We start from the raw sequence: 14,762 nt of genomic DNA, 5'->3' as shown, positions 1-14,762 counted from the left end.
TATCGTTTTTGTTATTCTTTTTTTTTGTCATTGTTGTTTTTTGAGTTGTGACAAATTGTTAATTCTTTATCTACGTATGTACCAACTTTTTGAGTACATACCAGTGGAACAGTTGACGTCACTATATCCCATAGGACAGAGACACCGGTATCCACCTATGACGTCAGAACACGTGGCGTTGTTTTCGCATGGAGCATCTCTACATCTTGTGTAGCCTGGAAAACCACAACAGAATTATCAGGGTCATTCTCTCGAATTTTGGCTCCTAACGTCCTGGTTATGATGAATTGCTTTAAACAGTTGTTATTTACCGTAAGACAGTTAACATAGGCTTTTCTACGTACGGTTTTTGCATAGAGGTCCAAAATGGTCCATGTCACACAAACAAGAGAATGAGTTGATGCCATCAATGCAGGTCCCGGAATTTTGGCATGGATTTGAAATGCATTCATTTATATCTATAAAGAAATAAACTACATTTTTCGTGGCGTCTATGGGATAATATATAGGAAAACTTTAATAGAAGTAGCTTACGTCAAGATTGTGAAAGATTACATTAACACAACTACAAGAGATAAGTCTGTTGCAAATTGCGCGCTTGGAACAAAAATGAAGGAATTTTGATCCCAATTATTCCATTAAAATAAATTTAAAAACTGTACAAAACTTTTTCTAATATAAACATGATTTAATTAGGATGCCATTCTATTAAACACGAAGTTATGTGTTATCACCACAATCTTTTGACGATTGTGATGGATCGTAGTATATAAAGAACGTGCGTTGGATCATGTTTAAAGGTAGTTTATAACCAGATTAGGATGCTTAAGTAATAGAAGACTAATAATGCGTTCAATAATTTGTTAAACATAATGCTTTACTAGTCTAAAACTAATGTTAGGTCGATAAGATTTTTAAAATAATAAGTCCAAGAATTCAGACATGGATCGGAAGCGCATTCATCAATGTCTGAGAAAAACGATGTACAGGTGTATATTTTCTAACTGAAGATGTAAAGACACTGAACACTATCAGATCAGTGGATAAAGAAATTTTAAAAAATGAATTGTATTATAATATGAAGATAAATACGGATGGAAATATTTTGGTTTGTCTCAAATAGAAATATTTAAGGCAGCCGAAACTATCAATCAACCAAAGCCGACCGCCGAGACTTATATCGTTTATACGGTTTTTTAAATGTTTACTAGTAAAGCAATTTGTTTTCGTTATTTTTTTTTGTCGTAGTTGTTTTTTGAGTTGTGACAAAATTGTAAATTCTTTCTTTAAGTATATACCAATTTTATGAGTACATACCAGTAGAACAGTTGACGTCACTATATCCTATAGGACAGAGACACCGGTATCCACCTATGACGTCAGAACACGTGGCGTTGTTTTCGCACGGAGCATCTCTACATCTTGTGTAACCTGGAAAATCACAACAAAATTATCAGGGTCACTCTTTTAACTATTGGCTCCCCACTACCTAGTTGTGATGAATTGCTTGAAACAGTTGTTATTCACCGTAAGACATTAAACATAGGCTTTTCTACGTACGGTTTTCGCATAGAGGTCCATAATGGTCCACGTCACACAAACAAGAGAATGAGTTGATGCCATCTACGCATGTCCCGGAATTTTGGCATGGATTGGAAATGCATTCATTTATTTCTATAAAGAAATAAATTCCGATATTTTTTGGCATAACTAGCTTTTATTTCATAGAAGTCAAAAAAAATTTGACTCTTTTGCCTTAAAGTAGCATATTTAATGTCACATCTCAATTTTTGTTAGATGTAATTCCTACTTATCATTACTTTTATATAGGACATCATATGTATGTCTATTTGTGTGCAGTTTATCATTATCAGTTTCCCCATATTCAAAAAATGCCATGTGACATAGGTCATAAATAAAATTAATGAACATCTTAGGTCCCCATCTTTATATTTAAGATGTTTTTGAATGTTTGACATTACTAGTATTTGCGGTGCCAATATCCTTAACTTGTTTTTACTAAATGTTACGTCGATATTTATAGAATTAGAATATAATACACTATTAGTGTTTATTAAATATACCTGTTGTGTTTTGTTTCTGACTTTGATTGTTGATATATTATTTGTCATTTATTTAAACTAGACACCCACCTGTAGAACAGTTGACGTCAATGTATCCCATAGGACAGAAACACCGGTATCCGCCTATGACGTCAGAACACGTGGCACCATTTTGACAGGGAGCGTCCCTACATCTGGTGTAACCTAGAAAAACAATTGAAAATTTTATAACATTTGACTTTTTGTTTCTTTTGTATGATTGTTTTGGTTTAAAACAAAATCGTTTTCCTGTTCTGAAATATGCAAAGAAACAGGGTTTTCTACATACGGTTTTCGCATCGAGTTCCATAGTGGTCCACGTCACACGTACAAGAGAATGAATTTATGCCGTCTGTGCAGTTCCCAGAATTTTGACATGGATTGGAAGCGCATTCATTAATATCTATTGAAAAGAAAATTATTTAATTATTTCTTTTATAAAAGACAGTTATTTAACCAAGATAAGTATATTACATGCATCAATAAAAAAACTGGACACTTCTTCACCAAAGCAATTAGTTTAATTTACAACAAAAACAAAAGGCCTAAGCTTAAGGGCGACATCGTTCATCTGAGTAACATAAGCTATGAATTTGATCAAATCAACTTCATGGTTCAAATTCAAATTATCTTGACAATAAAAAAGAGTACATTTATGTCTTGTTCTAAAAGATTATTCAAATTTTTCTGCACATATTTATATTTGGTAAACATCAAACCCTTGGTTGTTCTATCTGAACAAACTTTCACTCAGGTTTCAGCGTTTCTGGCCCAAGGTTGATAAGAAGCAGATCAAATTTTTTTTTCAGTTATTCATAAGTCAAAACTCAAACCCTAGTTGAAGCCTCAACCAACCATGGGTATTATGATTTGCCTACACTACCTGAGGGTGCTTCAATTCAGCTCAAGTGAATACCAAAACCCTTTAAAAAGGGGAATGACTGCGAAACAAAAATAATAATGAACGTGCCTTAAAAAATGTTCCTCTCAAGAACTACAACAGCAAGAAGCCAAAAATTTACACCAAAGCTTGTATATATAGTGAAAATTTACATTGTTAAAATCGTGACCTACGGACTAAGACTGGGGCCAAACGAGGGATTCAAAGTTTGACAAAGAAATATATATATATATATATATATATATATATATATATATATATATATATATATATATATATGGGAAAAAATTTGAAAATCTTCTCAAGAACTACAATGTTACGATATGTGAAATTACTATGCAAGCATCTACAAATAATTAATTCATCGATTTCAAATTGTCAAATGCGTGACTTCCGATCTTAAACTAGGGCCTAAAGAGGGATTCAAATTTTAACATAGAAATTTCGGGAACATTTTGAAAAATCTTCTTCTCAAGAACTACAACGCTTAAATTTTTTAGATAACTAAGCAAGCATCTTCAAAAAACTTAGATTCTAAATTGTTAAAACCGTGACTACCGAACTAATACTGGGGCCCAGAGAGGTGTCAAAGTTTAACACGGATATATAAGGAGGGTATATTTGAAAATCCTTTTCATAAGAGATACAGTGCTACAATTTTTTAGATTACTATACATGCGACATTACATAATGTTGATTCTGAAATCGTGACCCCCGAAATAATACTGGGGCCCCAAGAGGGGTTTAAAGTTTAGGATAGAAATATATGAGGGAAAATGTTTAAATATCGTCTCATGAACTACAATGCTAAAATTAGTGAGATAACTAAGCAAGCATCTGCCAAAAACTTAGATTCTAAATTGTTAAAAACATGAACCCCAGATTAATACTGGGTCCAAAAAGAGGGGTCCAAAATTTGAAATTGAAATATATTGTGAAAATCTTCTTCTCAATAACTACAATTCTACAACTAGTGAGATTACTATGCAAGAAATGTAAGAAAAAGTAGACTCTAAATTGTTTGAATTGTGACGATATACTATTACGAGGGCCCACAGGGGTTCAGAGTTTAATCCAAAGTTATATTAGGAAATATTTAAAATCTGCAATAAAATGAGACAAGAAACTTTTGTTCAGGTGTGCGCGATGTGGCCCATGGGTCTCTTGTTTTAAAGAAGTATTTTTATGTATAAATTTACCCGTACCCCTATTGTGGCCCAACCCTAACCCCCTTAATATGATATAAACAAACTTAAATGTACACTGCCTGGGGATGCTTCCACAAAATAGCTTTTCTTGTCAAATGTTTTTGTGAGGAAAATTTTCAAAGATTTTCCACTTTTTATTTCTATGTAAAAATTAACCCAATTTTATGGCTCCATCCTTCCTCCAGAGATAACTATTTGAACATTCTTGAGTCTACACTTACTCAGGATGCTTTCCCGCTATAAGCTTTTAAGGCCGAATGTATATGGTTTTTGATAATAAAATTTTGAAGATAATAAAAAAAAATCAAAAGCACAAAATTATTTCCCCAGCAAACAATGCATGGTCCATCGTGTTAACAAATTTGAACTCCTTTTACTTTTGAATGCTTTATGCCAAGATGAGTTAAAACCGGGTGGTTAGTTAGAGGAAGTAAAAATGTATTTACAGACGTAAGGAGAGACACCCAGACAGAAGAACGCCGGACAAAAGGTAATCAGAAAACCTAACTTGAGCTTGTATTTATTAAACAAAGAAGTTTTCAATTCATTTGATATCAAAATTATCTATAGATTCAATTTATACGTGTGCATGTAAATAAATACATACTTCTATCCACATGTTAGCTATGAAGACATAGGAATCGAGTTTACTTCAATAACAGAAACTATGATAATCGATCAACCTAAGCTGATCACCTAGAATTCAAACTGTTACTGTATTAGACATTTTTGTGGTTTTGTTTCTTTTTTTTTTAATTTGTTTTCGTCTAATAATATCAAAATTCTTCTTTTTGTGAGCTTTTTTTTGCAACATTTAATTGTAGATGTCGTTGCCTTTCTCTACGAATTATATTGTTACCAGTAGAACAATTGAAGTCACTATATCCAAGGGGACATTGACACCGGTATCCACCTATGACGTCAGAACACGTGGCTCCATTTTGACAAGGAGCGTCGCTACATCTGGTGTAACCTAGAAAACAAATTTAGATTCTAAAATATTTGACTTTCAATTTGTAAATGTGATTCGTTTGTTTCAAAAGCAGTTATTCAGTAAATAGTATTCCAGAAAACAATTGAAAATTTTATAACATTTGACTTTTTGTTTCTTTTGTATGATTTTTTTGGTTAAAAACGAAATCTTTTTTGCCAAGAAACATAGGGTATTTTACATACGGTTTTCGCATAGAGGTCCATAATGGTCCACGTCACACCTACAAGAGAATGAGTTGATTCCGTCTAAGCAGGTCCCAGAATTTTGACATGGATTAGAAGCGCATTCATTGATATCTAAAAGAAAAAAAAAATCAGGTGATGTGTCCAAGTGTAGAGCGAAACAATTTGTTAAGCAGTCTTACTTGCAATTGCTGGTGTCGTGCAATATTGTTACAAATGATATATGGTTGGGCAGTCTATTGACATGCAGGGTTTTTTTTAGGAACATTGGTCTTACATGCACTTTATGTATAAAATACCTTAATCTAGAAATACACTAAATCCAATCAACGCTCACTTATTGAATTATCATCACAATCAATATCATTAAAATACTGTACAGAATATAATAAATTAAAAACGTTAACAGCAATTATTCCATGTTTTTCACCTTTTCGCTTAACCGGATTTACATGTATCCAAACAGGGAGACGAGTTTAAATCTTAACCTATGTCACTTATTAAAATTGTAAATACCTATTTTCAGAAAGCTTAATTGTTTCTACTATTTTCAAAATATTCTTGAATAGAATATCTTTGCATACAGATAAAGGAAAACAAATCATCTAAATAGATAAGATTTTTCCCTACACTGAGAACAATCTATCTAAAGTTGAAGGTATATTTGATAAGTATGCTAACCACCAAGCCATTTTAAACACATAGAATGTTTGCCTATATATCTGTGCAATGTATTCGATTTCATTTACCGGTATATCAAATACAAATATAATGCATATTAATACGGTTTTCTGTCATTAAGACGAAACTTATAAACATTTTCATTTCTGTCATACAGATTGTGGTTTTTTTAAGAATTTACAATTATAAAATGTGTAGTACAGGCACATACTTACTTGAAGAAAGTTTTTGTTTTAAATTTTAGACTCGGTAAATAATTTCATACTAAAACAAGGAACTTTTGAGGGGAAAAACATTGAACAACTCACTAGTGCTGCAGTTCTTGTCAGTGAACCCTTGCTGACAATGACAGAAGTAATCTCCTACCAAATCAGTGCACGATGCACTGTTTATACACGGATAATCACTGCAGCGAACAAAGTCTACAAAAGTATAATAGAGGAAATAACACTCTAATAAAACATATGAAAAAACAAAATTTGTTTGTGTGGTTTTTTTTGTTCTATTGAAACAGCTTATATTTGAGTAAAAACATATAAAATTGCAGTTAAGGTTATCTTAATAAAACATAAATTTTCGCTAAATCCGATACATAATCTTTTGCAGCGAAAATAAACTCTTTTTTTTCATGCGTCAAATCTGAAATGTTGTACTCTTGTAATCTAGTGTATTCAAAACAACGTCTAGTAAAAAAAATTTAAGTAAACAATTTGGTTCGCTAGAAAATACATGTTGTAAAGAGCTGTATCTAGAATTAGGTTTGTATCTCGTAATCAGTTTTAATCGCTTGAAACACATATTGCATCTTACATATCGAGAACGTCCAAAATGTTGTACTGGTAATTGCTGGCGACTTCACGCTACAGCCAAGTTCTTTATTGGCTATACCTAAAAGAATTGTTAAAAACAAAAGATAACATCTATTTAATCGTAGGGGTTTTTTTTGGTATGAAAATTACCAAATGTCCTAACATTCAAAAATGTCACACTATGAAGAATTCAAGAAGTGTTCATGTAGATTTTGGGCAATATCAGATTGATGTAAATCAAAATGAAACAGAAAATAAAAAGTGAACGAGAGTTTTGTTATACTCAAATACTTGTTTTTGGTTATACCTTCATCGAACCGTATATTATAAGTAATGCCTCTTTGATAGTTGTAGGAAGTCGTAAAGGACAATTGTCTTCCGCTTGTGGATTGTGGGTAAACAACAGCTGATGACATAGCGTCAATGGACTCCATGAGAACACCATTGGATTGGTAAACTCGAATGTAAGTTGATGTTGAGGGACGCACAAACTGACCAAAAAAATTTAAATTCTTTACTCTGTATTGAGTTAGAAACTTGACGGTATTGACAAAGTTATGTACTGTGAATGATAACCACAATATTGTTCAAAAGCACAATCAATGCTGTAAAACTTTGATATGTAGGCATATATTAATATCTTTTTCAAGTACATATAATGCATGAATGGTGTGTAAAAATAGTAATTTATTTATTTAAATATATCACAATAGATAATGTACATATTTAGTATCTTTGTTAACTCATTCACACAATAAAAGTCGGACTCATTGCATTTAGAAAAAAAAATATGTTTTACAAACAGTATTGGGATAACGTTCTAACAACATGACATTTAGGGAAAAAATTAATATAATACTAAAGTAATATTCCATCTGAGACATTATGTTCCATAGGGGCTATCATAACCTATCTCAGCAACTGGTTCAAAACTATTTATAACTTGTTAAAGGTTTGTGTGTAAAAATTACCAGGAAGCGAAAACATGTACGGGTATAACACTTACATATCACAATAGAATGTTTAAGTTTCAATACAATTTTTAGAACACTTACGTAATTTGAATACTGAACGGACCAATTTCTATTGTCCCCATACACAAGACCTGTTGGATGCTGAGTGCCTGATACGATTGTCGGGAGTGTACTCGAACCTGGTATTTACAGGTAAACATTTAGTAACCATTCACGAAACACAAAATAGGATTAAAGGAATAAAGATGTCATTTTGTCATTGTATAACTAAAGACTACTCACGGACAGCATTCCATGTGATGCATCTTGACTCTGTGGTTAATCTGAAATTGGATGTCATATATACCTAAAATAATCATCTCTGTTTGTGGATAAAAGAGGACACAAAATACAATAGAACGTTGGGTGTACAGTAACTGCACAATACCGTATATCTGTTGTGGAAAATGTTAAAAGTTTACCCCAAATTGTCCTCTGCGGTAAAACAGATAATATAAGATCCCTGCTGAGTGCTTGCTGGTGTCCAGCTCAGGATGACGTAATAATCGGTCGATGAAATTGATTGGATACTGGACTTTGTGACGCCGACTGGAGTTTGCGTGGTGACTTCTTCGATTCTGAAAATCAATTTGATTTATTCATTCTCTCTTCCTTTCTCTTTTTTCCGTAGAAGAGAACGGCAATAAAGTTTTCATTCAAAAACTTAGCATAAAGGAATGTAAAGTAATTAATGGAACGTCTCAAACACTGTACGCCAAATTGATACTAACACAGAAGCAAATTATGAATACATCCTGTAATGTTTATCTTACCGTTGACTGGTAGTTCCCGTTCTGATGCGAATCTCGATAGTGAGAGCCACTCCTTGGACTGCCTCATAACAACCTCCATTTGGCGGCGTTGGTGAAATGAATGTAGGTGCCGAGGCACACCCACTATTGGAATCAAATATTTCGACCAGGAACTGGAGAGGGATGCTGCTCAATGGGGTAGAAGAAGAGGAGGAGGCAAAATCTTCAATCTGAATGGCTACAGCGTAATATCCCGAGGTACTTGTTGAAGCGGAGTAGTTCAGAGTACACGTGCTCTGGTTTATAGAATAAGAAATTATCATACAGGTGGATTTAAAATTTGTCTGCTGTTTCCATTTTTTGTGCAGCATGGTACTTTAAGTGATATTAATATGCAACATGTCATGTCACTGAAGCTACCTGTTTCATCGTATATGTCACAAAAGTGAGCGTTTCTTTTTAAACAATTATGAAATGATGGAATTGTGTTGTAAATAGAATGCCACTACCTATATAACTATTTTACCTATTAAAATTAACTCAAAGATATTTCAATTTCAGTACAACTCAAGTAAGTAAATTAAGCAATACACGTCTTTGTGTTGGCTTATTGTTGTTAGGTACACATATCAAAGCAAGTAAAAACCGAGCGCAAGAAAGAAAGTCTATACTCTGTTACAAAAAAAGAAATATCGTCCACCAAATAACATTGTTTCTATTCTCACAAATAATATTTAGCATTGTATCTATAGGTAGTGTACTTGTGCTCAGGACAAATTATAGTAAAACACAAAACCATACCTGATGCAAAACAGCCCCGAAGAGAGAACCACAAATCCCATCACACTCGTCGGTGGGTGAACTAACTGCCCATCTACATCTTATGTCGTCACCATCATCATCAGCAACTAAATAAAACAAAGATGTTTCTCAATAAAACAGAATCATCGTGTTTGAAAAAATCGACAATAAAACAGAATCATCGTGTTTGAAAAAATCATCAATGAATTCGGTGTTGCAAAGTAGTGTTTAAGCTTACTGTGTTCTTCGTGGTATAAAATTTAAAGTTATTGAATAACACAAATAATTAATCAGCCATTTTCCTTTTAAGAATAAATTTAAAAAAAATAAGTTTTTACAATAAGATATCAACCTTCAATTTAAGTCAAATTCATAATTAGTTTTCGGGTTGCTCATCGTTATTTACCTGGAATTTTGATGCTATGGCTGCATCCGCGCTGTAGTCGAACAATAGGCTGCATGGCAGTGACGGGCGATGTGTTGACACGGCCAATATCCTGTCTGTAAGCAAGATCTATTCGTGTTCCTATAGTCCAACTAGAGTCAGAATTCAACAGAAGGGTACTTATCCAACAACACGAAGAATACCTAAAATTAATATATACAACAATTATATTAGACACTACAAAAAACTGTGGATAATGAATAGGTATTTGTTTCACCTGTTCCTGTAATTGCTCACTCGGTTAAGTAAAATTACTGCATTTGATAATGTTGACATGTCGTGTTGCAATATACACACCCAATGAAGTACGAGGTCGAACTAGATGGTAGAGTGACGTTAAATTCTCCCTCATATGTTGCCCAATCTTCCGATGTGCTGTAGTCTGTGCATATTGATTTTATTGAAGGACTGCTCCAACTGTATAAGCTACAACCTTCAAAACAACTGACAGTGCCAAACGTTCTCTGTGTTCTGTTGGTTTTGTAACTATCATCACACACCGGGGAATAAAAAGTATTTCTCCAGGACATGCGGTGGGTAACTTGTACCTAAAGTAAACGAAAGTTCAAAATCACTTTACAGAGAGGGTGTAACATGTATATCTGGCTTTTTAAAAAATAAAACACTATATTATTTTAGGAAAAGGTTTTATTGTACATGGTCTAATGTCATCAACATGTCTGTTAAGAGGCATGAGTTATTCCATGTCCACAACTCTGATATTCGGATATTTCTTTAAATGACTTCAAACCCAGAGTAGTTAACCATTGTATATTTTTTATTGTTTAATTAATATAATCTGGTTTTGCACTGTTATCTAATTTTGTTATATCATTTTAGTTCACCAAAAGTTTTATTCCTAGCAATTCAAAGTTTGTACCGTTTCAAGGAATTCTCCATCTTGATTGGTTTAAAGATTTTTTGAGATTTTTTGTACTTCTTATTCACACCATCTTGGTTTTAGAATGAGAATTTTGTATTATGTTCTAATATATCAGCAAAAAATTAGGTATCTAAGAATATTGTGTTTCTGGTCATGATCCATTTGAAAATTAAGATTTCTCATCTGCGTTTTGGTAAATTTCTCAAATTGTAATGCCTTTTTTAAAATTCTTTATCATTTTTATGTATTGTCCCTAAATTTTGAACAGAGCAAACAAAGGGAGGGTGATGTTAGATTACCCTCTGCACCCTCTTTGTGGGTAAAAATAATGTGCTATTATTGTACCATTTTGAACAATACATATTTTATGTCATAGTATTAGGTTTGTATCTGATCTTTTATGGAATTTCGAAAAATGAAATAGGTAAATAAATCATTAAGTGCTTATATTTACATTCCCTTACTTCTGAAAACAATTATTTACCTAGATAAATCGATACACATTGCAGATCACAGAGGGAGTAAATTAGTAAAAGCAAGAACAGCTGTTTTACAAAACCGGTTTAAAATGGTTATCAAGTTGAAATCGATTAGCATGAAAATATAATCCATGAAAAAAGCTCTTGAAATTTTGCTTATAACAATAAAATCAACTTTTTTGTTGAATTATTTTAAAACATGTATGAAATATGTTTTAACTGATAACACAGAAATCACTTTCTGGGAACTACTTATGTAGATTACATGTAAATTCATACGCAGTGGTTATTTGTTTCATTTAGAGGAATTTAAAGATCACAGAATTTAATGGAAAAACAGAGTAGAATGTAAATATTTACCTTTAATGTGAAATATCAAGGAAAATATGATCAGTAATTGTAAACTGGGTAATCTCATTGTCAATTCTGGTGAACATTTTTCTCTTATATATGGGGTATGCATAGTGAGGCTTCACTTTGTTAGTTTCTTCCTTGATTAAAGTAACATATTCCTAATCTGTTGATAGAGACTTTTTAAATTTCCAGAGAACTTTGCCTTTTTTTTAATTTCACTCATTTATCAAGATAGTATGACCGTTGAATAATCTGAACAGTCGTGGCTGTGTTCAGACTTGACTGGTAATATCATTGGCAGCAATAAGTCTAATATTTATTGTTTTATAAATCTAGCTTTTTAATCGTGTCTCTCCTCCCAGTAAACATTTCTAAAATCTGGATATTTTTTTCTAAAAACATCCTGTAATTTAATGTATTCAATTAAATGTTACAAATGTAACTCTTTGTGTAGATTCATTATGGTGCAAATAATTCACATAGTCTGCATTTGATATTTGTTAAGAAAATGTACTATACCAAGTGTTCCCCAGTGATGACGGCAATTGCTTGTTTTAAAGATAAAAAATACAGAGGTTTACAGACTTAAAATATTTGCAAATATCTATGTAAGGACATGTTTTTAGTGTGAAACAAAACATTTAAAGCCCAGTTTCGGTAACCTTTTGAAATATTCATTCAAAAGATGAATTATACCTAGATATTTTTAGAAACCAAAAATTATGAAATTACAGAAAGAATGACAAATGAGTCCTATGCTTGGTAACAAAACAATATATAATTATGATATTCAATACTGTACCTATCATATTACCGCAGTTTTCATTGTTTAACATACATTTACATCTTATAAGAGTATATTGTTCTTCTTTTTCTATAGCAAAAACAGGTTGCATTGAATTTTATTTTTAGAGTCCTTTTTTGGTTTACATCGATTCATATTTTTATTTTCATTTTTTTTTTATTACTCTGTTTATACATTTACATGCAATTAAACATCCCAAAACTTTGAACAAATTCTCTTTAATCACTGAGGAAATGAATTGTCTCCAAAAGTATTTTGGTAGTCTTATTATTATCAAGAATTCGAAACTTAACTGAATAATTTTTAAAGTCATTCAGTTGGTTGTTTTGCAATTTGTTGTGCAAGAAAATATGCCGAATGTGCATGTCGTGTTGTTAATCTCTCATCTTCATTCGAACAAAAGACTGAAGAACTTTAAATATTTGATACATTCAGCATTTTTTAAACTTTGGGCTTATAATCTTATGTCATCTTTAAGCTAGACGCAAGGTTAAAGATGTATATCTTTATAAGACCAAATCACTGTTCAGAATTGAATTAAGTTTGATTGTGTATGGTATGAGTTAACGTAATTTAGATTTCTTCAGTACCCCAATCCTCAACTTATTCGTTGATAGTTAATGATTTATAATCGTTGTCTGATAATTAATTTATTGTTTTATCCACAATAGCTAAGAAAAAATATCCAATGGCACTGATGATATCTATATAGTATATTTTATTAAAACTTCCACAGATAGACTCGGTTATGGTGGACCACTAGTAACTATCCAAATTTTGGCCCCTGTGTTTTTTCTATCCTGCAGATTTAATACACCCTTCTCTTTGCAAATGCAAATGAATAATCTCTTCAAAGATCCCTTTAAACAGCGGTTTCGAAAAACAACTTTAAAACAACTTGTTCTTAAAAACAGGAGGTTTTCTTTTGAATTTCATAATCATTCAGAGCGGTGCTATAAAAATGAAAATGACAAACCGCCAACCATCTCAAAAATTAATAAAACAAAAAACAAATTAAAAGCAGAGCAACATGGACATCTTAAAAGATAGAGATGGGTTCGGGTGATCTAACAAGTATAAAAGACGTCAGTCAGCATGTCTCAATGAAACATTATACTTTCTGACAAGGACATTGTATCGACCATAGGACTTGCGTAAAGATAAAAATTGCAATGCAAGCGTGTAGAAAGTTACCATTAGAAGTTCAGACCAAGGATTGTCAACATGTAAAGAACTGTTGCAAGAACTGATGTAAAAATATTCAAGAAGAACAATGACAATAAAACTTGTTTTATGTAATTTGAACCTCTCATTTTTTTTCTTATCTGAGAGAGGGGTGATTGTATAAGCCTTTTGGCTTGTTTTCCAATCTTATTGTACATTATGTCAAATACATGTACTTGTTAGTGTAAAATATCAATAAATATTGTTGAAACTAAACTTGTTTTAGTTATATATCGAATAGAATAAAAATTCTACTAGTACATATCTAAATCACCTGTCTTGTTTTTGAGAACAATCAACGTGTATTTCAGGTTTAAACATTATATTTGGGCAGCTTGATTGTCTTCTGTTCATACAGTGCCTTAATCTATATCATAATGCCAACCTAGCTGTCGACATATCTGATCGTTATACCCCACATCGATCATCATTAAATCTTGAAAGAATTTTATTAGTTGTATCTTCTTAGTACAGTAATCTACTGAGTACAACTAAAGGTCGAATTCCTCTTTCAATTTACAAAAACAAGGAAGTGAATTAATTGGTTTCGCTTTCGAAATAGAATTTGGCAGAACTCTATAGAACTAATTGTCGAACAGAATAGATTGCTATTTATATCATTTAATAGCTAGACATTGTTTTAATTTCTGAAAGCTTTAAATAATTACAAGAAAAACATACGTTCCTATTTTTTTTCTCTCAGTATTGATATATTAATTTGAAAACTTAATGATCAGCCAAAATTCAATCTATTTCACATTATCTTCGATGCCCCTAACTCATTTATTTCAAAAATCATCATTAGAGCCGAAATATTGTTGAAGGGTATGGTGGTTTTGCCGTTTCCGATATCTGAGAAACTTTATTATGAAAGTCATAGTTCGATTTAACCATTTTGAAACCTTAAGCTAATTATTCATATTTAAGAAACCTTATAAGGCTCAAAATTCCTAAACCCTTTTGTGGTATAGTTCTGGTTTTTGTCCACGTTTTTCAAACTTTAAGAAGAGGAAAATAACAGTCAAGTCAGTATTTTTTAAAAAGAAAGTCTGTTAACAGAAAAAGGTCTGACAAATTTATTCGGTCGACGTATAAAACAGCTTATCAAAATTAACATGCTTCTTATTTA

At 32.0% G+C, this 14,762-nt stretch overlaps 1 protein-coding gene across 8 annotated transcripts in view; it reads right to left on the bottom strand.

Moving 5' to 3' along the window:
* LOC105338278 (uncharacterized) overlaps positions 1-14,762 on the bottom strand; it is a 50,925-nt gene that overhangs the window by 30,794 nt on the left and 5,369 nt on the right. For 7 of the 8 annotated variants that reach the window (XM_066084233.1, XM_066084237.1, XM_066084234.1 and 4 more), the window contains exons 2-19: positions 10,186-10,436; positions 9,850-10,031; positions 9,444-9,550; positions 8,664-8,938; positions 8,313-8,468; positions 8,134-8,174; positions 7,933-8,030; positions 7,185-7,368; positions 6,879-6,956; positions 6,377-6,490; positions 5,388-5,501; positions 5,071-5,184; positions 2,392-2,505; positions 2,154-2,267; positions 1,561-1,674; positions 1,318-1,431; positions 345-458; positions 102-215 (exon numbers count right to left, since the gene is read on the bottom strand). In XM_066084233.1, the coding sequence (XP_065940305.1) occupies positions 102-215; positions 345-458; positions 1,318-1,431; positions 1,561-1,674; positions 2,154-2,267; positions 2,392-2,505; positions 5,071-5,184; positions 5,388-5,501; positions 6,377-6,490; positions 6,879-6,956; positions 7,185-7,368; positions 7,933-8,030; positions 8,134-8,174; positions 8,313-8,468; positions 8,664-8,938; positions 9,444-9,550; positions 9,850-10,031; positions 10,186-10,436 (2,398 nt within the window). The remainder of the gene's footprint in view (positions 1-101; positions 216-344; positions 459-1,317; positions 1,432-1,560; positions 1,675-2,153; positions 2,268-2,391; positions 2,506-5,070; positions 5,185-5,387; positions 5,502-6,376; positions 6,491-6,878; positions 6,957-7,184; positions 7,369-7,932; positions 8,031-8,133; positions 8,175-8,312; positions 8,469-8,663; positions 8,939-9,443; positions 9,551-9,849; positions 10,032-10,185; positions 10,437-14,762) is intronic. The other variant, XM_066084238.1, reaches the window with a different exon arrangement.

Source organism: Magallana gigas, chromosome 5 (assembly GCF_963853765.1).
Source record: "Magallana gigas chromosome 5, xbMagGiga1.1, whole genome shotgun sequence".
NCBI lineage: Eukaryota > Metazoa > Mollusca > Bivalvia > Ostreida > Ostreidae > Magallana > Magallana gigas.
The sequence above is the reverse complement of the archived record's forward strand: the minus strand, read 5'-3'. Positions and strand labels throughout refer to the sequence as shown.